Source organism: Erpetoichthys calabaricus, chromosome 4 (genome assembly GCF_900747795.2).
Source record: "Erpetoichthys calabaricus chromosome 4, fErpCal1.3, whole genome shotgun sequence".
NCBI lineage: Eukaryota > Metazoa > Chordata > Cladistia > Polypteriformes > Polypteridae > Erpetoichthys > Erpetoichthys calabaricus.
Genome location: NC_041397.2, coordinates 165,993,228 through 166,019,045, shown reverse-complemented (window position 1 = coordinate 166,019,045; position 25,818 = coordinate 165,993,228). Strand labels below are relative to the sequence as shown.

The following is a 25,818-nucleotide window of genomic DNA, read 5'->3' as shown; positions in this document are numbered from 1 at the left end:
CCATACAAAGGCTCAATATCCTTTGTTATAGGCCATTTATCAACCACTGATGTCATACTTTAATGCACTGTTCTTTAGAGAATAGAGCTCTTTGTCCTCAGCCAATAAACCTAGCAGTTCAAATCATGTGGCACTTCCTTACTGCTCCAGGTGCTCTAAATATTTACCTTATTATTTTAGTCACTGTAGATATAAAGACAAAGTATAGAAAGCTAAAAGCAACTTGGTATTTATTAAAGAACAACAATGCCAGTAGAGGAAAGTATAAAAGAAAATGTAGGTATCAAAATTAGGATTTATATAGTCTTTAGATAAAGCTTATGAAAGAGATGTCATGCTTATGAAAAGTGCAGAGATGTGTGAGCAAAAAATAAAATGTAAAATTTAAAATCCTAACAGTACACTATATATACAGTATATCTACTTATAATACATTGTAAACAATTATATATATATATATATATATATATATAAACTAAAAATCCGATAGTTTCAGAAAAGCTTTGCAAATTTGTTAAAAATCAAAAACTGAAATCTCTTCTCTCATTCATATAAGTGTGCAGACCCTTGGAAAGACCAAAGTGATGCATGATTAGTGGAGAATGGGTCAGGTGGCATGGATGGCACTGGCAATAAAGACAGTAAAAGTAAATGTCTCCAGTGCAGGGACTACCACTATTGAGTTATTGTAAAATGCTGTATAATGTTTTGTTGCTGCATGGAATTATTGCTCTCTAAAATCTAACATAATCTAATGCATCTCTAAAATCTTTGTTTATTGCCACCCTTGCCCTACCCTACTCTGACTATTTACTGTTTAGGAGATGTGCCCTGTTCAGCATTCCATCTAGGAAAGATGGCACAAGTTTTTGCATATTAGCTACCAACTCAGGGAATGTCATTATGGTGACAGACATTTTTACAAAAGACAATCCAAATCACAAAATATTGTTTAAGTTTCATGTGCAATTCTTTGGCCATGAGAAATATGTATCAAATATTTATCTGTTGTCGATCATCAAGTATTTCATTTAAAGTTTCCAGCTGAATAAAAATTACTTGTACACATTGGCAAAACAATCATACAGTGCAGTCAAGCAAACAAAATGATTAATGCAAACAGTACAGCTAAACCAATACTCTTACAATAGGTGGGCAAGATTTAACTGAAGTTAAGATAAATTATTTTTGTAAGTGAAAATGAAAATATGGGGTTTTATAATGGATATTTCCGGGGAGACAGAAGGGGCATCAGAAGATAAAGACGATAAGAATATCAACAATTAGACTAAAATAATGCACTTTCTTCATGGTAAGAGCATTGTAAGTAGCACTCCTATGTCCACAATGCTATCCCACATTTTCCTCTAGCTGGGACCACTGAAGAATTCCCAGCTGCAAGATTGAATGGAGAAAAGGAAAGTGGATGGTCTGTGTGGAGTTTGCATTTTCTCCCTATGTCTGTGTTAGTTTTTGTCAGGTATCTCTATTTTTCTTCTATGACCCAAAGATGTATATGTTAAGTTATTGAGAGTGCATGCGTGGGCCTTGTGATGGAGTAGCTCCAAGTCCAAATCTGACTTCTTCCTTTTTCCTATATCTTCATTGATATGCCTTTGACTGCAGATTAAGTGTTTCTGAGAATGCTATGTTACAGTATGTCAATTTATTCACTCTGATTCAGTGCAAGGATATCTCCATGTTGTTTTACACCCGAGACTCAAATAAAAGCCTTACCCTACCGAAGCCGGTGCTAGCTGGTCCGGTCGTCTCCCTGTTCTCTCGGCCTCTGAAGTGGCAGAAGTCCTCGACATTTTGATGCGCTCCGAAGAACCAAGCTCCGGAGGTATGGAACATACGTCCGCCGCTGACTACCTGTTTTGGCCGGCTAACCTTCGAGCCAACACCGCCTACTCTACTCCAGATGAGATGATCGACACTAACCTACAGCCCCGCTACTCGGCTGCAGACCAGATGCTGACAGACAACGATGTGTTTTGGTCGGGTGACAACCAACACCACGTCGGCTACGCTCCTGATCAGACCTGTTGGTCTATGGAACAGACGGCGCTCCGCGACGGCCTGTTTTGGCCCGACGACATCGTACCTAACTCCGGGTACTCTGCTCCTAACAACTCTCCTTCAGACCCACCGTCTTGGCCGGACCTTCTGATGCCCTCAAATGATCAGATCTATTGGCCCGAACCTCAGTTACCCGCCCCTGATGATATGTATTGGCTGGACAGTCTCCTGGAGAACCGTACAGCACCTGACCTTTTTGTCCCTGCTGAGGATGCTCGGGGGAGCCTAACGGGCGCTGAGGAGATAGCTGTGCAGGCCATGCGGCAAGAAGAGGCCATGGACGAACTGGTAGATGCTGATTATGAGGGTATGGACCTTGAACAAACTGACGGGCCCCTGGGTCAAACACTTCGAAAGACTCTGAAACTGGTCAAGAGTTTGATTGCGGCTCTGCTGGACATAATAGTCGATCGGGACCTAAAAAGCACCTATCATGGCTGTTTCATAGATCACCCCAGCCAGACGCAGCATACGTGTCTGTTTGAGCCTGACTCTGTTTATCGGGTTGGCCGCTTTCAAGATGTTCTGACTGTTTTCCGCAAACTGTGGCTCAGGAGCCTGGTCATAAAGACTCTGGGTTGCTTCAACATCTTTCTGCCTTTTCACAAGGTTCATTCATTTGTTCAAAATGCCGTCGATTAACTGGAAAAAGAACATTCTATTAGCGAAGCTATTGTACAAGCCTTTCACAACATGGACGATCCCTCTTACTCGAAAATACGTGAAATAGCCAATGCCTTTTCTAAAAGACATTTTTCTGAACCGAACACGACCGATGCACCTTTGGGGTTTTACGGGGAGTACGACTTAGAAAAATCAGACGAAGTGTCTAAACTCAATGTTCCTGTTCTATGAAATGTTTTAATCATGTTTTTTAATACTGCCGTTTTGAAATTTTAATAATGTTTTTAATCATGCTGTTTTGAAATTTAAACAATGTTGTTTTGAAAATTAACAATAAAGACTCATTTGATTTTTAAACCATTGACATTTTTCTTTCACCGTCGGCGATGGATGGTTACTTGAAAAAAGTTTATTATAACCCGGCAAATCCTGGTAGCTTTGGGGGAAAAGACTCTTTGAAAAGAGCTCTTGAGGTTTCGGGTCAGAAAAGTAATGACCAACAGGTGTCGGATTGGTTATCCGGTCAATATGCTTATACAATTCACAAACCCGCTAGAAGGCATTTTAGGAGAAATAAGGTTTATGTATCCGATATAGACTCGCAATGGCAGATGGATTTAGCGGACATGACAAATGTGTCCGAGCATAATCTGGGTTATAAATATTTGTTAACCTGTATCGACGTACTTTCTAAGTACGCGTGGGTACAACCCTTGAAGAACAAAACGGGTAAGGAAGTGACAAGAGCCTTCCAAGACATTCTGAGCGCCGGTCGAACTCCAAAGACGCTCCAGACCGATAAGGGCAAAGAGTTTTTCAACCGAGATTTTCAAAAGCTGTTAAAGAAGATCGGAATAAAACATTTCACCACAGGAAACGAATTAAAGGCCACTGTGGTGGAGAGATTTAACCGCACACTAAAATCTAAAATGTGGAAATATTTCAGCGCTTAAAACACGAGAACCTACATCGATAAATTGCCGGATCTAGTATACTCTTACAACAAAAGTTATCATCGAAGCATAAAAATGGCTCCTTCCGCTGTTAACACGTTAAGTTTCAAAAACTTATACGGCGTAGCCAGCCCCCCGGGTCCGCTGTTGTTTAAGTTCAAAGTAGGAGACACAGTTAGGGTGTCTAAAACCAGACATCCTTTTGAGAAAGGTTATGAACAAACATTTTCAGATGAAATCTTTACCGTGTCTGAACTTGTACCTAGGGAACCGGCGGTGTACAAACTGAAAGACTACGATGGTGAAGAGATTGTAGGATCCTTTTACGACCCTGAATTACAGAAAATTAAAGTCGGATCCACAGACGTTTACAGGATTGAAAAAATACTGGCTAGGAAAGTTAAGAATAAAAAACGACTCATTTTAGTCAAATAGCTCGGCTGGCCAGAAAAATTTAACAGCTGGATACCGGAGAGCCAAGCCCAAGATGTTCAATAAAATCCAGAACGCTCCTAATCGACTCTTCATTCTCTAGCGGTATACCATGGAGCGCAAAAGTTTTTTTGTGACTCTACCGAGCAACGCTTCCTCAGACATTTTCCCTAACAACACAATTTCCAATTTCACGACGAAGCTTGCTAAACCCATAGAATTAGAAGGTTCTTGGGAAGTGGGTCTAGCCGAAATTCAGTACCCACATACGTGGAATACCATAGACAAACCGGATAACGAATTCTACGTTTCAGCTCCAGGGGTAAAAAAACATTACTACATTCCATGCGGATATTACGAAGGTATTCACGACCTACTGTCTTTTATGAATTCGACAACCTTAAGCCTGCCCACTTTGACAGATGTTGCAGCTGGATTTGTCCCTTCCGAGAGCTCTGCGAAATTCAGTTATAATGCTGTGGAAAGAAGAGTCTACGTGGTACCGGGTGAAAAGGATGAAACTATATACTTAAAAGGACAGCTGGGTCGAATATTATTTGTACGTGTACGGGGATATGGTATCTCATCAGAGAGTCGGAGACAGCTACGTACCCCTTTTGAGGTGTGTTCATATAGAGGATCAGGCTAATAAAATTACAACCATCACATATGACAAACCGCATTATGCCCCAGCCAGCAAGAATCATTTTGACACAGTGACTATTGAAATAAAGACGGACCAGAACAAAAACGTGCCATTTCAGTTTGGTAAGGTGATAGTGAAGTTGCATTTCAGACCCGTCAGGCATTGTATGCACGACTGAAACAATGAGGTCTTACCAGGACCCGACACCTTACATCCAATATTATCAGACCCAAGCGGGTAACGGCTTACCGGGGTTCTCTGGATCCCCTGTAATGTATGGTGGGGGGATTGGAGGTATATTTCGAGGATTGTTTAGAAGAGCTTTACCTCTCCTGAAAAAAGGCTTTGACATCGCAAAACCACATATCAAATCCGCGGCTAAAAATATTGTAAAAGATGTGATCACAGGGGCTATATCCAGTGCTGCGGGTGGAGTCCTAGAAAAGCAGGAGGGAGCGGGCTTGATGGTCATGAGAAAGACAAAACGCAAGAGACCACCGGGGTTGCGTCAGGCCCCGCCAGCTAAAAAGGCTGGGCGCACTATTTTTACAGCATTATCTAAACGTCGTCAGAAGAGGAACAAGACTAAAGCAAGCAAAAAGAAGAAGAGAGACATTTTTTAAGAGAAGATGGCTTTCGTACATAGAATGTCCGAAGAGTGTGTCAAATCTGAACTGGATCTGTTTACGGTGCCTTTCACTCAAACGAGTGTAGATAAAAGTATATACGTTGAAGTCCCACGACTCTCAGCCCTCTCTGAAGTAGCTCCGCTAGAATTTCTCATAGCCGGAAATGGGGAAGATTACCTGGACTTGAATAACACTCTTCTACACCTAAGGGGAAAGATAGTGAATGCTGACGGGACTAACATACCTGCCGGGGCAAAGGTCGGATTTGTCAACTACCCTATAGCCAGTTTGTTTTCTCAAGTTGATGTCACCCTGGGGGACCGCCTAATATCGCAGAGTTCAAATTGTTATCCTTACCGAGCGGTCTTGGAAGGTCTGCTAAATTACAGCCAAGAGACTCTTCATTCTCAGTTTGCTACAGGACTTTTTTACAAAGATACACTTAACAAATTGGAAGAGACAGACCCCGCCGGAGAAAACATTGGTTTTAATAACAGAAGTGCGTATACAGCCGGTAGCAGGACTGTCGAACTTCTGGGGCACATATATACAGATCTCTTTTTCCAGGAAAAACTACTATTGAACGGCCTAGACGTGAAGATTAAAATGGTTCGGAACAAAGATGAATTCTGCTTAATGTCCAGTGATGCCGAACGTTACAGAGTAATCATAACAGCAGCCTCCCTGTTTGTAAAAAAAGTAAAAGTTTCACCGGCCATGAAATTAGGACAGGCTCATGCCCTTACATCAGCCAATGCTAAATACCCTGTGGAAAGGGTGAATATGAAAGTATTCAGTATGCCCGCGGGAATCCGAGTATACAATCAAGAAAACCTGTTTCTGGGTCAACTACCAAAGTATGTGGTGATTGGCATGGTGGATAATGAGGCCTTTTCGGGGTCTTATACACGGAACCCGTTCAATTTCAAACACAACGATGTAGAGTTCCTGGATCTGTACATGGACGGTGAACAGATTCCCGCCAAACCTTTTCAACCAGACTTTGTAAGCGGCAACAGTGCCAGAGAATATTATAATCTGGTATTGGCCACTGGTAAGCATTTGAAGGAACAAGCTCTGTCTATCAGCCATTCAGAGTTCTCGCAAGGATATACTCTTTTCGCTTTTGATCTAACCCCCGATCAAGAATGCGGTGATCATTTTTCATTAGTTAAAACTGGAAACATGAGATTTGAATTACGCTTCCGCGTCCCTCTCCCTCGGACCGTCAATCTAATAGTATATGCGGTCTTTGATAACATCATCGAAATCAACCAGAGACGTAATGTTCTGTTTGACTACTAATAAGCACCATGAATACAAAACAATTAACACAACTACTGTCCCAAGACCCCTACACTGAAAGATATTTCCGCGGTGTGCTGGCGTGTGATCAACTACCGGAAAAAAATAACGTCTTGCCAGCCATGTTTGTAGTGAATACTCACCGTCAAACCCAACCTGGAGAACACTGGCTGGGGATTTACCTCACAGAAGACGGAAATGGGGAGTTTTTTGATTCCTATGGAAATCCTCCGGACTTTATCTACGTCCCGAATGACATTTACCGTTTCTTAAGCAAAAACTGTAAACAAATCATTTACAATAACCGACAGTTTCAAAGTTGGTTCTCGGACAAATGCGGTCAACACTGCCTCTTCTATCTGCATCAGAGAGGAAAAGGTCTCCCGTACACCTCTGTAATAAAAAAGTATTCGGAGGACGTGAACAGTAATGACTCTATGGTCTCTAAATTTGTTCGTTCCTGGCTTCCTTCGCCGGGACTCTGTTTTTATCAGTACCCTTGCGTGCAAAGATCAGAGACCTGTAAATATTTCAATAGACGGTTAAAGGATGACTACACTCTGTAATGAGATAAAATTGTATTTAATAAACAAATAATTTTACAAATTAATAAGCAATCCATTCCAGTCTTTTTTTTCTCGGTTTCAGTCGGTAGGGGGTAACTTCTGTTTGATGAGCAGGGAGGGGGCGGGTGGCTTAAAACTTTCAAGGAGTTCTCTCGTTTCATCATTAGGTACGACAGAAAATGGAATGTTCAAACCGGCCATGGCGTTTACGAATTCCTTCCACCCCCGCGGTCTCCTATGTTCAGGTATTGTATGAGAAGCGGTCAGATTACGGACCAAATCCACCATGTTGGATCCGACCAAAGGTTTACCTTCTAAAAACAGCTCTCCACGATTATTCCAAAACGCATGATGGGGATTAACGGACATTTTATGTAAAACAAATTCGACATTTTTCTTTGCTTTTACAGGCGCGCTTCTCAAAACCTCTTGCCAAACCTTGTCCTCAGACACCTTGACTGTTCCAGGGCCCCCCTCGCCATTTTCTTCTTTTGGTAATACGAGCGTCAGACTGCTAGTTTCTTTATCGGCCTTTTTAACTAGAGTCAGATATCTCTGCAAGATAGAAGTGTAAAGCTTCACCTTCTCGTCAGCCCCTATATCACAGCGTTGCAGGACGTTTCTCATTTCTTTGTCCAGTTCAGTTTCCGTGGCACTCAAGAGATCGTTCGGGTTAGCACTCTTTTGCTAAAAAAGAGACATCTGTTGCTGTGGGACCAAATACATTTTTTGAGCGTATTCCATGTTTATGCTCTAGAAGCTAATAAACTGGATATGAATGGCACGGCGACGCTTAAAAGAGCTCCCAAAAAGCCTCCTTTCTGGTTCAGAATAGCTTTCTTCTTTTTTAAGGTTAGTTTTCTGTCACTTATTTTTCTGACAGATGTTTTATGCTTCTTGAGTAGCTTAAACTGTTTGGGCGAAAGAGGTATATTACCTTTTAAAGTATTACAGGCTATTTCGGACAAAGCATTAATTAAATCGTCAGAAGAGGCGTTTATAAGAATTTTACGGCGGCGACAAGAGCAACGGAGTAAGGCCTTGAGAGGCAGTAGGTTTCTGCTTATTCTGGCCGACATGCTGACAGAATATGTAACTTTGACTCAGAACAGCTTCTTTTATCTTTTCACGTTGTACACGACCGGCCAATCGGGCGGAAACAGACCTGTTCTTAAACGCAGTTCGTCTGGGGTCTGTGCCTTTAAATCCACTAAGAGATAGCCGTACGGTAGTTTTGTAGCATCTTCGAAAGCTTCCAAAAAGAACTTAACATGCCTCGGATACATTTGGCGGGCCAAGGTAGTAATCTGCAATTTGTCCCTGGGGTTTTTAAAAAGAGTAATATAATTGGCGTTAAGATTAATCGTTCGGCTTTTCTTTCCTTGAAAGAATAAATTTTGAACCAAGTAAATGATAGACAGATTCCGGTGATGAGTATATTTTGTGAAAGCCTTTTCTATTTCCTGGCTTTCGCTAGCCGATTCCATCAGATCATCTATAATGACCAAATTTGTTTTCTCAGGAGGGAGAAGTTCGTCGTCGCATAAAAACTTTGGGAGCCCCTCAATAAATTTTAATTGCTGAAATTTAGCCGATAGCTCGTCGTACATTTTCTGCCAGCAACTATAAAACCAAATTATATTTTGAAAAGGATGAGACACAACGTGGTTTGAATGTTCCAATAATTTTTTCACATAATAGGATTTACCGGAACAATAGGGCCCCGAGATAATTTTAGCGAAGGGGTGTTGAAGGCATGAGTCAAATTCTCTTTTAGTAGCCATAAGGTCTTGTGTTGTAATCTTTTAGGAGAACCCTCTTATTATACACCACTCTGAATTTCTTCCTGAGTGGTCTGTTTTCTAAAGTGAAACGTTTTTTATTTCGATGGATCCGCTTACCGTGAACCAGTAACTCTTGAGGAGGGGCTTCATGAGACGTCACAAAATTCTGAACTAGATTGGTTAATGATTCGAGGTTTATAATTTTACCGGTTTCGTGATTGATGGTGATACCTTTTACCTTCATAAATGTTTTGCCTTGTGTCGTTTTATACCCGTGCGTCTTTGGACCGCCTGAAGCAAATTCAGTAATATAATCACCAGGATTTAACTCACTGGTGAGCTCTCCTAAATAGTCACCCAGAGGAGGATTGTACTGACCAGGCTGAGAAGTAAAAATGACCGAGTCGGTGTCGTGGTACAACACCCTTTCTCCCAGACGGTCCAGTAAATCGTACAACTCTAACCGGGCATAGGCCGTGGTGAAAGCAGCAATGACAACATTAACGCTACCAGGTAGGGTATACTTTTCATCAGTGTACTTCCATTGTATTTGAGCAATCTCATCGCCGATAAATTCAAAATAAGAAACATTATACTGTTTGGAGAAAATATATTGCAAGAATTCCTCACCGTCCTTGACTAAGCTAGTAGTGAGATGGAGAGGTTTTTGCCCAAATTTACCCCAAAGAGAATTTAAAAACAACTTTGAAATTTGTCTCTTAGCCGGATTTACGGCGATGTTATCGTGGTCCAATTGCACACCTTCCTTCTGATAATAATCTAAAATATAACGGTCTCGGGAAGCCTCATCCGTACACCAGGCAGGGTAGCCCGAGGCCTCCTGCTTGCCTTTTAGATGAAGCTTGATATAGTCTGAGAATAACTCAGAAGTACGTTCGGGGTAATGCCAAATCTCGTTTACTTTTGAAACTTTATACCCTTTGTCAATGGCCTTTGCTATTTCCACACTGCACCAAGTACCGGTTAAAGCTCTCTCATCCTCTGTGTGACGACAGTCCACAGTCTGAGCTTCTATCTCCGCGCAGGTGCGACAGAGGGTGAACATTAATTTCCCACAAAACCTGAGAGACAGGACTGGAAAATTGAGACCACGTGGAGGCTGGACGGTGGCTTTAATTAATCCAAAATACTGCCTGAGATCGTCAAACTGCTGAAAAATGATAGTGGGGTGACCGACCGGGTACATTTTTGTTTTATTCACAAACGGGTACAAGCTAGTGAAATCATAATAGTGAATCTGTTCGGGTCCCACCGCCTTGTGGTACAATATTATGGCATTGGTACGTCCGCCAAACAACGAGTCCCTCGGTTGTATACGCTGAGGGAAATCACAGTGTTTTAAGAAAGTTTGTAGCCTGAGGTCTTGTTTTTTCATCGTCTCCCAATCATGCTCCCAGAGCACGTGCACATCTAAATTAAATTTAGTCCTAAGTATTTCCAATTTTCTCATAAACTTTTGGTACATAACCGCACAAGTCATACCGGTTAAAGGATGGGTACTGTTAAAATCATAACATTCTGGACAGCCGTGATAAAAACAACCGGCAAATTCAAAGGCAGTCGGAATACCTTTAACTACGGCATAGCCGTCAAGATAAAAGGAACCCTTCTTTACTTCCCCAAGGTTTAGAGCGTGTCGAATGTTCAATTTTTCTGTTTCACAGAGATACAGTAACCATTGAATAGATGCGTTCGAATAGTTTTTCTGACTACTACTGTAATGGTCAGAAGGAATTATGCCGACAGACTTTGGAGGCATACAGTTTTGCCTGTACATGGCCATACATAGAGATGCCAGGGTCATGCATTGAAACGGGTCAATATTGCCAATTTTGATGACCTCGTCTCTGAATTTAATGCACGCTGTTCTAAGAATTTCAACGTCATTTTTACAATAAAAAGCCATCTCCTCTTTAAAATTAAAAACACCATGCTTGACACTGTCGTACCAGGTAAAAAATTCTTCTTTTTCTTTGGTCATCATGCTCTGAACACCGTAGCATTCAGGTTCAGGGTAGGGGCCGATATAATTCTGATTTTCAGCCAGATTGAAGAAATGGGGGAAATAACCTTTTGCGGCTTCAAACCCCATGGCTTTAGGCATGGCACTCAATTTCATTGTTAAAAAATTCAAAGAATCTATAAAACGTAATTGATAACCATCATCTGTGAAACACATCAGCTTATTTCCTTGAGTAGTAACATTAGGGTTCACACCATTTTCAAGCAAATACTTCATTAAAAAGTACCCATCGTAACCTTTTGAATTGTGAGCTATGAAGGTATAGCCTTGATACTTGGGGCGACGGTATCTGGCAAAGAACTGGTGTACACAATCTTCACCCGCCCATCCATCCATCCATCCATCCATTGTCTCCCGCTTATCCGAGGTCGGGTTCGCGGGGGCAGCAGCTTGAGCAGAGATGCCCAGACTTCCCTCTCCCCGGCCACTTCTTCTAGCTCTTCCGGGAGAATCCCAAGGCGTTCCCAGGCCAGTCGAGAGACATAGTCCCTCCAACGTGTCCTTGGTCTTCCCTGGGGCCTCCACCCGGTTAGACGTGCCCGGAACACCTCACCAGGGAGGTGTCCAGGAGGCATCCTGATCAGATGCCCGAGCCACCTCATCTGACTCCTCTCGATGCGGAGGAGCAGCGGCTCTACTCTGAGCCCCTCCCGGATGACTGAGCTTCTCACCCTATCTTTAAGGGAAAGCCCAGACACCCTGCGGAGGAAACTCATTTCAGCCGCTTGTATTCGCGATCTCGTTCTTTCGGTCACTACCCATAGTTCATGACCATAGGTGAGGGTAGGAACATAGATCGACTGGTAAATTGAGAGCTTCGCCTTGCGGCTCAGCTCCTTATTCACCACGACAGACCGATGCAGAGCCCGCATTACTGCGGATGCCGCACCGATCCGCCTGTCGATCTCACACTTCATTCTTCCCTCACTCGTGAACAAGACCCCGAGATACTTGAACTCCTCCACTTGGGGCAGGATCTCGCTACCAACCCTGAGAAGGCACTCCACCCTTTTCCGGCTGAGGACCATGGTCTCGGATTTGGAGGTGCTGATTCTCATCCCAGCCGCTTCACACTCGATCCAGAGAGAGCTGAAGATCACGGCCTGATGAAGCAAACAGGACAACATCATCTGCAAAAAGCAGTGACCCAATCCTGAGCCCACCAAACCGGACCCCCTCAACGCCCTGGCTGCGCCTAGAAATTCTGTCCATAAAAGTTATGAACAGAATCGGTGACAAAGGGCAGGCCTGGCGGAGTCCAACTCTCACTGGAAACGGGTTCGACTTACTGCCGGCAATGCGGACCAGGCTCTGGCACCGATCGTACAGGGACCGAACAGCCATTATCAGGGGGGCCGGTACCCCATACTCTCGGAGTACCTCCCACAGGATTCCCCGAGGGACACGGTCGAATACCTTTTCCAAGTCCACAAAACACATGTAGACTGGTTGGGCAAACTCCCATGCACCCTCCAGGACCCTGCTAAGGGTATAGAGCTGGTCCACTGTTCCGCGACCAGGACGAAAACCACACTGTTCCTCCTGAATCCGAGGCTCGACTATCCGACGGACCCTCCTCTCCAGGACCCCTGAATAGACTTTTCCAGGGAGGCTGAGGAGTGTGATCCCTCTGTAGTTGGAACACACCCTCCGATCCCCCTTCTTAAAGAGGGGGACTACCATCCCGGTCTGCCAATCCAGAGGCACTGTCCCTGATGTCCATGCGATGTTGCAGAGGCGTGTCAACCAAGACAGTCCTACAACATCCAGAGCCTTGAGGAACTCCGGGCGTATCTCATCCACCCCCGGGGCCCTGCCACCAAGGAGTTTTTTGACCACCTTGGTGACCTCAGTCCCAGAGATGGGGGAGCCCACCTCTGAGTCCCCAGGCTCTGCTTCCTCATTGGAAGGCATGTTAATGGGATTGAGGAGGTCTTCGAAGTACTCCCCCCACCGACCCACAACGTCCCGAGTCGAGGTCAGCAGCGCACCATCCCCACCATATACAGTGTTGACACTGCACTGCTTCCCCTTCCTGAGATGCCGGATGGTGGACCAGAATCTCTTCGAAGCCGTCCGAAAGTCGTTCTCCATGGCCTCCCCAAACTCCTCCCACGCCCGAGTTTTTGCCTCAGCAACCACCAAAGCCGCATTCCGCTTGGCCTGCCGGTACCTATCAGCTGCCTCCAGGGTCCCACAGGACAAAAGGGTCCTGTAGGACTCCTTCTTCAGCTTGACGGCATCCTTCACCGCTGGTGTCCACCAATGGGTTCGGGGATTGCCGCCACGACAGGCACCGACCACCTTACGGCCACAGCTCCGGTCAGCTGCCTCAACAATAGAGGCACGGAACATGGCCCATTCGGACTCAATGTCCCCCACCTCCCTCGGGATGTGGTCGAAGTTCTGCCGGAGGTGGGAGTTGAAGCTACTTCTCACAACACGTTTGGGCCTACCATGCCTGACCGGCATCCTCCCCCACCATTGAAGCCAACTCACCACCAGGTGGTGATCAGTTGACAGCTCCGCCCCTCTCTTCACACGAGTGTCCAAGACATGTGGCCGCAAGTCCGACGACACGACCACAAAGTCGATCATCGAACTGAGGCCTAGGGTGTCCTGGTGCCAAGTGCACATATGAACACCCCTATGCTTGAACATGGTGTTCGTTATGGACAATCCTTGACGAGCACAGAAGTCCAATAACAAAACACCGCTCGGGTTCAGATCGGGGGGGCCATTCCTCCCAATCACGCCCTTCCAGGTCTCACTGTCATTGCCCACGTGAGCATTGAAGTCTCCCAGCAGAACGAGGGAGTCCCCAGAAGGTATGCCCTCTAGCACCCCATCCAGGGACTCCAAAAAGGGTGGGTACTCTGAACTGCTGTTCGGTGCATACGCACAAACAACAGTTAGGACCCGTCCCCCCACCCGAAGGCGAAGGGAGGCTACCCTCTCGTCCACTGGGGTAAACCCCAATGTACAGGCTCCAAGTCGGGGGGCAATAAGTATACCCACACCCGCTCGGCGCCTCTCACCGGGGGCAGCTCCAGAGTGGTAGAGAGTCCAGCCCCTCTCAAGGAGATTGGTTCCAGAGTCCAATAACAAAACACCGCTCGGGTTCAGATCGGGGGGGCCATTCCTCCCAATCACGCCCTTCCAGGTCTCACTGTCATTGCCCACGTGAGCATTGAAGTCTCCCAGCAGAACGAGGGAGTCCCCAGAAGGTATGCCCTCTAGCACCCCATCCAGGGACTCCAAAAAGGGTGGGTACTCTGAACTGCTGTTCGGTGCATACGCACAAACAACAGTTAGGACCCGTCCCCCCACCCGAAGGCGAAGGGAGGCTACCCTCTCGTCCACCGGGGTAAACCCCAATGTACAGGCTCCAAGTCGGGGGGCAATAAGTATACCCACACCCGCTCGGCGCCTCTCACCGGGGGCAGCTCCAGAGTGGTAGAGAGTCCAGCCCCTCTCAAGGAGATTGGTTCCAGAGTCCAATAACAAAACACCGCTCGGGTTCAGATCGGGGGGGGCCATTCCTCCCAATCACGCCCTTCCAGGTCTCACTGTCATTGCCCACGTGAGCATTGAAGTCTCCCAGCAGAACGAGCGAGTCCCCAGAAGGTATGCCCTCTAGCACCCCATCCAGGGACTCCAAAAAGGGTGGGTACTCTGAACTGCTGTTCGGTGCATACGCACAAACAACAGTTAGGACCCGTCCCCCCACCCGAAGGCGAAGGGAGGCTACCCTCTCGTCCACCGGGGTAAACCCCAATGTACAGGCTCCAAGTCGGGGGGCAATAAGTATACCCACACCCGCTCGGCGCCTCTCACCGGGGGCAGCTCCAGAGTGGTAGAGAGTCCAGCCCCTCTCAAGGAGATTGGTTCCAGAGTCCAAGCTGTGCGTCGAGGTGAGTCCGACTATATCTAGCCGGAACCTCTCAACTTCGCGCACTAGCTCAGGCTCCTTCCCCTTCAGAGAGGTGACATTCCACGTCCCAAGAGCCAGCTTCTGTAGCCGAGGATCGGACCGCCAAGGTCCCCGCCTTCGGCCACCACCCAACTCACACTGCACCCGACCTCCTTGGCCCCTCCCATAGGTGGTGAGCCCATGGGAAGGGGGACCCACGTTGCCTCTTCGGGCTGTGCCCGGCCAAGCCCCATGGGTGCAGGCCCGGCCACCAGGCGCTCGCCATCGAGCCCCACCTCCAGGCCTGGCTCCAGAGTGGGGCCCCGGTGACCCGCGTCCGGGCAAGGGAAAACGCCGTCCAAAATTGTTTTCCATCATAGGAGGTTTTGTTTAACCGCTCTTTGTCTCATCCCTCACCCGCCCAGAACCAGGATTTACCCCGCAAGGACTTACAGTATATGTAATTAGGAATGTGCACACCCGTTTCTTGCCGACTTTCAAAATCATAAAATACGTATTTCTCACAACGATCCTCAGACTTCAAGGTTTCTATAAAGCACTGATGGTTTTCTGCATCATTTTCAATTTTTGCTTTACAAACACGGCATTCCTTGGGCCGACATTTATGGGGTTTTGAGGCGGCATTCACTGTGTAAGTTTTGTAACACAGGGGACACATTTTTGCCGTGTCACAGGCCGCTTCCACATCGTTGGTCTTATCGTTAAATTTAGGAATCGTATGCTGAATAAAACAAAATTGGGACCAGCAGTAACGGTTGCAATCACCACACTTGACAAGCTCTTCAGGGATCGGACGGCAATCTGGGGAGAAACAGACGTTGCAGTGACCTTCACAACGATGACTAAGGATGGAGTGGTAGCTTGTGTAACAGTAGTCGCACAAGTATTTCACCCCTAGAAACCCCTTTAAATTCAAAATACTGTAGTAATGGTTATCGTGTAAAAACATAAAATAGGTTTTGGGGTTTCTACCTCGGGAGCTTTCAAATTTTAAAAATTTCTCATTTCTTAGACACCTGTACCAGACAACAATTTGAATACCTAGCAAGTTTTCAAATTTATGAACGTCCGCAAAGGACACTTTTTCATCCTCAGATAATCCAGCCCTGCTCTGAAGGTTATACACTTCACGCATGCATAACTGTGGGTTTTGCATGTACCGGTCCTCCAATAGGCTAAGCAGACAAAAGGCAAAACAGAGCTGATTCCCGTAATTATAAGAAATAATTAAATGCCTCATTTTCGTTCTAACTATTTCATGATTGAGTAGAGATGAGACCTTGCGAGAGCCACGAGCGTCCCCGCTAGGTGACCGAACAATCTGGGTGACTAGCATCAGAGACTCATCCGCTAGCACACTCGCATGACTCTGAAGAAGATTCTCTATCTGATGAAGAAAATCGTCTACATTAATATTAGAGCCATTCATCTGTATAAAAACGCTGATAGGTAATGAATCAGCACGCAATTCTAGCTGTACAACATCTTGCGGATTTAAAGTACCTGAAAAACTATCCAGAATTCTTTGCAGCGTCTCATGAATACTGTTAAACACCTCCTCATAAGACTCTAGTTCATAGGCATCGGAGAAATTTAAGGGGTGTCTTATTTCAGTGTGATTAAAGGCAGGTCTATCGATCTGCTGAAAATACAATACAATACAATACAGTTTATTTTTGTATAGCCCAAAATCACACAGGAAGTGCCGCAATGGGCTTTAACAGGCCCTGCCTCTTGACAGCCCCCCAGCCTTGACTCTCTAAGAAGACAAGGAAAAACTCCCAAAAAAACCTAGTAGGGAAAAATGGAAGAAACCTTGGGAAAGGCAGTTCAGAGAGAGACCCCTTTCCAGGTAGATTGGGCGTGCAGTGGGTGTCAAAAGAAGGGGGTCAATACAATACAGTACAGTACACAGAACAATTTCTCAATATAGTAAGAAATAAAAAAAAAAAATATATAAATTTTAGAAGTACAGAGCAGAATTTAACAGTAGATGATATATCCCATAATAAGATTTGTATTTGTATAGAGTCATGGAGACCTCATCCTTCAAGCTGCCTCCCCCATTTGGCCATTCCACAGCTGAAACAGTGCTGGGCCAGCCAATCCGATGAAAGGACCCCTCTCTCCCACGATTCCTGCGATCCTCCATCTGGGATGACTTTTCCTTAGGCAGGCAAAACAACTTGGCAGGTGGGCCGTGGCACCAAGTGCCACATTTGAGTACCGAGAAGAAAAACAGAATAAGTGAGGGTTAGTATACAATTATAACTGTCATGTTACTTATGTTTAAGTGCTAATGACTAACAACAGAGATGCAGTCTGAACAGTTAACCAGCAGCTCTAGTCAGGATATGCTAAACTGAAGTAGTGAGTCTTCAGCCGGGATTTAAAAGCTGAGACCGAAGGGGCATCTCTTATAGTAGCAGGCAGACCATTCCACAGTTTAGGGGCCCTGTAACTAAAAGCTCGACCCCCCACTGTTATTTTATTAATCCTTGGAATCATAAGCAGACCGGCATCTTGAGATCTTAATGTGCGCTCTGGTTTGTAAGTCATGATAAGTTCAGACAAGTAAGCCGGACCTCGACCATTTAATGATTTATATGTTAAAAGAAGGATTTTGAAATCTGCCCTGAACTTAACCGGGAGCCAGTGTAAGGATTTAAGAACTGGAGTTATGTGTTCGTATTTTCTTGTTCTTGTAATAATTCTCACAGCCGCATTTTGGATTAACTGGAGGCTGTATAAAGAACAGTTTGAACATCCAGTGAACACCGCATTGCAGTAGTCAATCCTACTAGAGATAAATGCATGAATTAGTTTCTCAGAATCCTGTTTATTTAAAAAGCGCTTTAATTTCCTAACATTTTTAAGATGGAAGAAACATGTTTTGGACAACTTTGTAATATGCGCTTTAAATGACATGCTAGAGTCAAAGATAACTCCTAGATTGCGGGCTGATTCAGTAAAATTGACTGGGATTCCCATTGAGTTAAATGATGACAAAATATTATTGTGATCAGCATCATTCCCTCCAACAATTAACATCTCTGTTTTATCTGTATTTAAAGACAAGTAGTTCTTATTCATCCACTCCTTTAATTCACTAACACAACTAATTAAAGACCACATTGGAGAAACTTCATTTGATTTAAATGAAAGGTATAACTGGGTGTCATCTGCATACGAGTGAAAATTAACATTATGTTTCCTAATGATAGATCCCAGTGGAAGCATGTACAGTGAAAACAGTAAAGGTCCCAGTACTGAGCCCTGCGGGACACCATATTGAACTTCTGTGTATAATGATGGAGTACTGTCAGCACATTTCTGTACATATTGGAATCGATTTGATAAGTAAGAACTAAACCAAGCGAGCACGGTGCCTGTAAGCCCAACATCATTTTCTAGCCTGTGCAGTAAAATAGAATGGTCGATGGTGTCAAATGCTGCACTTAAGTCCAACAACATAATTACAGATGAGTTTCCTTCATCAGAGGATATCAGAATGTCATTTACAACCCGTGTTAGTGCCGTTTCTGTACTATGACCAGTGCGAAAACCAGACTGGAATTTCTCAAATAAATTGTAATGCATAAGGTGTGTCTGAAGCTGACTGGCGACTACTTTTTCTAGTATTTTAGAGAGAAACGGTAAATTTGAAATAGGCCTATAATTATTTAGTATATGTGGGTCAAGGTCTGACTTTTTAAGTAATGGTTTAATGACTGACACTTTTAGTGCATCTGGTACTGTGCCATGCAATAATGAACTATTGATAATGTTTAGGATAGGCGCTGCAAGAACATCCATTGCACTTTTTACTAGTTTTGTTGGCACTGGATCTAGGGAACAAGTAGTGGGCTTCATTTTAGAAATTAAACTTAAGACTTCCTGCTCAGTTACAGGATTAAAATTACTAAAGTGCTGAGTGCAATGTGAGACAGGGTCTGCTAAGCTAGTATTTGGTTTGTACTGTGATGCAGAGATCTGGGATCTTATATTTTTAATTTTCTCATTGAAGAAGTTAATAAAGTCTGTACTGCTAATGTCTGTTGGTATTTTGCACTGTTGATCTGAATTTCCATTTGTTAATTTAGCCACTGTTCTAAACAGTGCCCGAGGATTTTTATTATTGCTATCTATTAATGTAGAATAATATTCTGACCGAGCTTTAAAGAGGGCTTTTTTATATTTATTAACACTCTCTGTCCATGCAATTTGAAAGACCTGTAGCTTTGTTGTTCTCCATCTGCGTTCCAGTTTTCGACACTCTAATTTAAGAGCTCGAGTGTTTTCATTAAACCAGGGAGAGTTTCTATGTGCTTTGATCACTTTGGTTTTAAGGGGAGCCACTGTGTCCAGAGCATCTCTCAAGGTCACATTATAATGTGATGTTAGCTCATCTAAATTGTTTTCTGTGTTTACATTTGATGTTAACTGATCTAAATGGTTTTCCACAATTACACTCGACTTACTCAAAGTATCTATAAATTTTGAAGCAGAATTACAATCTAGATGCCGCACTGTCTTTGTTTTAATCTGGGAGTGTGTTCGCAAGGGCAGGACCAAATCAAATGTAATTAAGTAGTGATCAGAAATAACTTCATTTAATGGAGTAATAATTAAATTTTGAATTTCAACTTTGTAAGTTATAATTAAATCTAATGTGTGGTTATGATTATGAGTTGGACCTTTGACATTCTGACAAAATCCTACTGAATTTAACAAATAAGTAAAACATTTGCTAAAAGTGTCAGTTTCCACATCAATGTGTACATTAAAATCTCCCATCAGTACTACGTGATCATAATTTATAGCCAAGTCAGATAAAAGGTTGCTAAATTCAGACATGAACAATGAATACGGCCCTGGTGGTCTATAGACTAGCACTATAATTGTGTTGGAATCTGTTTTAATATTTAAAATGAATGCTTCAAAGGATGTAAAGTTGCCTAAATTTTTAGAAGTGATTTGCATTTTGTTACAATGAATTATTCCAAGGCCCCCTCCTCGACCTGAATCTCTAGACTTATGAAGGAACGAGTATCCATCTGGTGACGCCTCAGCTAGGGGTACAGTGTCACATTTACTAAGCCAGGTTTCGGTGAGAAGACACAGATCAGATTTTGTACTTAATATAATATCATTTACCAAAACAGCTTTAGTGCCAAGAGAGCGAATGTTCAATAAGCAGCATTTAAAACTGTATGCTTCTTTCTGAATTGGTGATATACTTTTTGTTTTAATTTGTAGTAAATTTCTATTACAGATGCCCCTGGTGGAGGGTCTGGTTTTATCCCTTGGTCTAATTATACACCTTATTTTTTTGTTATCAATTAATTTAAGGTTTGTATCAAGACTAAATTTACTGGATGCCCCAAGACAAGGATTATGGGTAACAGCTTCAGGAAAGTAACAGGTGGGATAAACAACAGCCTGTGATTTAAGATCACATGACTGCGGCCTGGATGGTGCTCTAATCAGTCAACCAGGCAGTTTTGCTGCCATATTTTGGGATAATACATAAGATCCCCTCCAGTTAGGATGAAGACCATCTCTTCTGAAAAATCCAGGCCTTTCCCAAAAATCATCCCAATTGTTCACAAACGCTATGCTTTTGTTTGCACACCAGGTTTCTAGCCAGCAGTGAAGGGAATGCAATCTGCTATAAATCACATCCCCTCTATATAATCTTGGTAAGGGGCCAGATACAACTAAATTCTGACATTTTCTTTTAGCTTTGATGCAAAGAGAGATGAAGTTCCTCTTTAATACCTCAGATTGCTGTGAATAAATATCATTAGTGCCGACATGCAGCAATAAGGTAGATACTTCATCGTCGGCGACACGGTCAAATGCGGCCTCTATGCCAGAAATCTTGGCCCCTGCGAGGCACTTAACATGAACTGCTGGTTTAACATAGTTTGGAATTCTAACATTCCGCACTATGGAATCGCCAATTATGAGCACTGACCGTCGTTACCAGAGACAACAGAGGGCCCGGCAATGCCTAAAGTAGACGAGGTTGAAGGTTTAGATACCACAGAACCACCGGACATAACTGGCACGACTGAAGGGGTAACCACAAATGGCGGGGCAATAGGGGCTGAGGAAGCAGTGACTAAAACAGAGGGCGAGATTGAAGCCGAGGGGGCAGAGGAGACTGAAGCAGATGGCATGATTGAAGCGGGGGGCAAGACTGGAGCAGAGGATGCAGAAGGGGTAGCTGAAATAAAAGAGACAGAGGGTGCAGAAGGGGTAGAAACAGGGGGCAAGACTGGAGCAGACGGCATGGCATCAGAGGGCAAGACTGGAGCAGAGGATGCAGAAGGGATAGCTGAAATAAAAGAGACAGAGGGTGCAGAAGGGGTAGAAACAGGGGGCAAGACTGGAGCAGAGGGGGCAGAAGGGATAGCTGAAATGAAAGAGACAGAGGGTACAGAAGGGGTAGAAACAGGGAGCAAGACTGGAGCAGACGGCATGGCAACAGAGGGCAAGACTGGAGCAGAGGATGCAGAAGGGATAACTGAAATAAAAGAGACAGAGGGTGCAGAAGGGGTAGAAACAGGGGGCAAGACTGGAGCAGAGGGGGCAGAAGGGATAGCTGAAATAAAAGAGACAGAGGGTGCAGAAGGGGTAGAAACAGGGGGCAAGACTGGAACAGAGGGGGCAGAAGGGATAGCTGAAATAAAAGAAACAGAGGGCAAGACTGGAGCAGAGGTGTTGGCAACTGGTGCTGAAGCAGAAGGGGTCAAGACTGTAGCAGAGCCAGCAGCATTTACAGAACCCAACGTGTTTGTTAAACCATGACCCGTTTGAGCATTCACATTTTTGTTCAAAGACCGCTGAACCCTTTCTAACAAGTTTTTTAATGTTTGCATTTCATCGGGGGTGGCTACTGGACGTAGGGCTTCTAAAAGGCTATCAAGCTGGTCAAAGTCGATGGGAGTGGTAACAGGTGAAGGAACTCTCATGGTCACTATTATATTATTCATTTGGAACATGTTTTGATTTTGCCAATTAATATATTCCAATTCATTAAAATATCGGGGTGGTGGAGTAGGCATTTTTGGGGGCCGAATAGAATAACTAACTTCATTCACCATGTAATACAATAACCCAGCATTTTGAGAACCGCTCCCAGCGTCCAAGTCCTCACTTGCACGCCTTTTGTCAGACATTATTTGGGGAACAAGTTTTCTAAAATTGCATACAATAAAATAACCTTTTCACGTATATCTGGAGACAGGGATTAAGAGTTTTGAAAAATCAACAGCACTCGTTCGATTTCAGCCTTCAATTCAGCAGCCTTAGCAGCGGGATCAAATCTTTCAGGTTCACCGATTATTTGGGTGAGAAGTCCATGTGATGATACAAACGGCGGTGATCCCCCCGAGTATCTGAGTAAGTAAGCCTGGAGAGGCGGATTCTGAAAAAAAACAAGCAAGACTAAGTTTTCTTTAAAAATAAACATTTGCCGCGCACTCGCACAAATAGTTCAACTTACCGGGCTGCGTGAATGAGATGTTCAATAGTAGACTGTCCGAGGGCCTTTGCGCCGATTCTAGAGGCTGACTGGAAACTTCGGAAAAATTACCACTCTGAGGCAGGATTTTTATTCTCAAAAAGACAATCTGTGGCCGCTATTAAATCCTCCAATTGCGAACTAGTTAGATTTAAAGAAGCAAACAGTTCAGCCTCCGATTCTAAAATATAAAAGACTAGGTTTGTACGTACTTAAAGACAATTACATTAAAAAGTAATCAGCCAGAACGTTCTTATAAGTTTGTGCATTTTCATTAAAAGTAATTAGCATGAAACGTACATACTTAAAGACATTAAATCGGCGCTGTCTTATAAGCAGCATTTCGATTTTTAAAAGGGTAGTCTGTATAACTACTAAAAAACATTAAAAGGGTAGTCTGTATCACTATTATAATTAGCATGAAATGTACATTACCATTAAAAAGTAATAAGTTTGTAAATACTTAAAGACATTAAAACTATTAAATCGGCGGTCTTATAAGCAACATTTCGATTTAAAAGTACAGCCGAAAGAAGGTCTGACTCACTTTTTGAACAGCCAACCGGCCAGAAACTACAGCCTTCTGAAATAAGAAAAAATACCACATTTATAAACTCTGTGCGTTATGACTAGGTACAGTTTTTTCATTTAAAAAGCAGAAAATCCCCAACTCATTGCTGGAACTATCTGATTTATTAAAGAATATCATTTCAACAGTTTGAAGAGACGATCGATAATCTACACTTAACCTCAATCACAAAAGTATTTTTACCATGCCAGCCATTGCGGAAGAAAAAAGCGAAAAACCTACCTTTTAAAAAAGCTCGCAGAGAAACTTGGATTGCTGGAACAGTTATTGTGTTAATAGACGCAAAGCGGGACACTTTATGCCGCACAACGGTCTCTGTACTGCCTTGGAAGGGCGGAGCGAAACACTTCGGACGTTTGGGAGAGAGCTCATAGGTTCAGAGTTGTTGATGTTCTGCCTCTAAGGGGCGGGGAGACCCTGTAGCGGGAATAAGCTTCATTCAAACACTCGCCGCTATAAGGTTCACATCTAAGCAAATAGGAAAAAGATTAGCCTTTTATGTTTTACCGAGAGATCGTTGTGCTAAACGCCACGTGTATTTTAAAGTTGATATACTGTAAATGTGAAACGAGGTCAATTTGACATTTACCCGATTAACAAGGCTAAAATACAGTATCGGAAAGATCCGCATTTGTACTCGGAATATAAACAACTTTTTTTTTATCAAGTACCATACGACAGCAAGACCACTTTTAATAACTTTTCTTGCGAGCTTTTAAAGATCATTGTGTATATAAGAGAGAGAGTCGTTAGTGGAAAATATTTCATTTAATAACTTTGTTCACAGATTAGCCGAATGTGAAAACGTCTGACATTTAAAATGGAACACATGGGAAAGAAGCTTAGTGTTTAGTGAGCTTTCAACCCTCTGAATAGCGGGGGCTTCTTTAATAATCGTATGATTTTCCGATTTCATTAAATATAAAAGAATTTAGCATTAAAGGCCATTTGCTGTTTGGCGGGGTCTTTTCCCCACGGTTTAAAATTGACCGCCATTTGCTGTTTGGCAGGGTCTTTTCCCACGGATTAAAATTGACCGCCGTCTGATGCTTGGCAGGGGGCTTCCTTTTAAAATTGGTGACCCTATGCTAACGACACATGTCCCAGCAAAGTGCCGCATGGCGGGGTGCTTCCTTTTCCCACGGTTTAAAATTGACCGCCGTCTGATGCTTGGCAGGGGGCTTCCTTTTAAAATTGGTGACACTATGTTAAAGACACCTGTACCAGCAAAGTGCCGCATGGCGGGATGCTTGGTTTTAACACTACAGTATCTTTTCCCACAATTTGCCAGCAAGGGCAGCTTGGCAGGGGGGCTTCCTTTTAAAATTGGTGACACTATGTTAAAGACACCTGTACCAGCAAAGTGCCGCATGGCGGGATGCTTGGTTTTAACACTACAGTATCTTTTCCCACAATTTGCCAGCAAGGGCGGCTTGGCAGGGGGGCTTCCTTTTAAAATTGGTGACACTATGTTAAAGACACCTGTACCAGCAAAGTGCCGCATGGCGGGATGCTTGGTTTTAACACTACAGTATCTTTTCCCACAATTTGCCAGCAAGGGCGGCTTGGCAGGGGGGCTTCCTTTTAAAATTGGTGTTAAAGACATTTGTCCCAGCAAAGTGCCGTGTGGCGGGGTGCTTCCTTTAACACTACGGTATCTTTTCCCTACCATTTGCTAGCAGGGGCTGCTTGGTGGTGGGGGCTTCCTGGGTCTCGATTTACCTATAGACTGTTTCAACAGCTGAAAATTTTACACTAAAGGTCCCGAGGTTTTTAGAAAGAGGCACACTCGAGCAGTTTGGTCTTACGATTACGCAAAGTGTATATTTCATTTTTAGAAAGTCACGTCCATGCGTGGGCATGCAAGCAAGATCCGTGTATATTTCTTAATATGAAGCCACGTTTTAGAAAGTGCTGGGAAGATAAGTGTTTATTTCTTAATATTAGTTTTGAATTTAGTGTTTATAAAATGAAGCGGCGTGTCTTGAGCTTATAACTTAGAGCGGGGAGTGAATATCGTTTTTAGAAAGGTTCGGCTAGATAATTGTATATCTTATATCGTTTTAGTTATGGCTAAGCAGGAAAGACGCGTGTCGTGAACTTAGAGCAGGGAGTCAATATCTTATATCGATTTTAGAAAATTGTATATTTATTTTCTTACTATTAGTTTATAACTTAGAGCGGGGGAGTGAATATTGTTTTAGCTAAGGCTAAGCAGGAAAGACGCATGTCGTGAACTTAGAGCAGGGAGTCAATATCGATTGTAGAAAATTGTATATTTATTTTCTTACTATTAGTTTATAACTTAGAGCGGGGGAGTGAATATCGTTTTAGCTATGGCTATGCAGGAAAGAGAAGTGCTTATAAAATAAAGACGCGTGTCGTGAACTTATAACTTAGAGCAGGGAGTCAATATCTTATATCGTTTTTAGAAAATTTTATTTTCTTACTATTAGTTTATAACTTAGAGCAGGGAGTCAATATCTTATATCGATTTTAGAAAATTGTATATTTATTTTCTTACTATTAGTTTATAACTTAGAGCGATGAGTCAATATCTTATAGCTTATAAATCATATTAACGTAATCCATATTTTTATAGTTTCATAAATTTTCATGTTTTTATAGTTACATAAATTATATTTTTTTATATTTTCATAAATCATATTTTAATATATTTTTTTATATTTTTATATTTT

At 43.4% G+C, this 25,818-nt stretch overlaps 1 protein-coding gene across 1 annotated transcript in view; it reads right to left on the bottom strand.

Annotated features, from left to right (window-relative positions):
* The window catches only part of LOC127527551 (uncharacterized), a 972,553-nt gene extending 961,339 nt beyond the window's left edge, over positions 1-11,214 (bottom strand). Inside the window, exon 1 of the mRNA XM_051926627.1 lies at positions 10,612-11,214. Within this exon, the coding sequence (XP_051782587.1) occupies positions 10,612-11,161 (550 nt within the window). The 5' untranslated portion in view covers positions 11,162-11,214. The remainder of the gene's footprint in view (positions 1-10,611) is intronic.
* Positions 11,215-25,818: the final 14,604 nt, after the last annotated feature.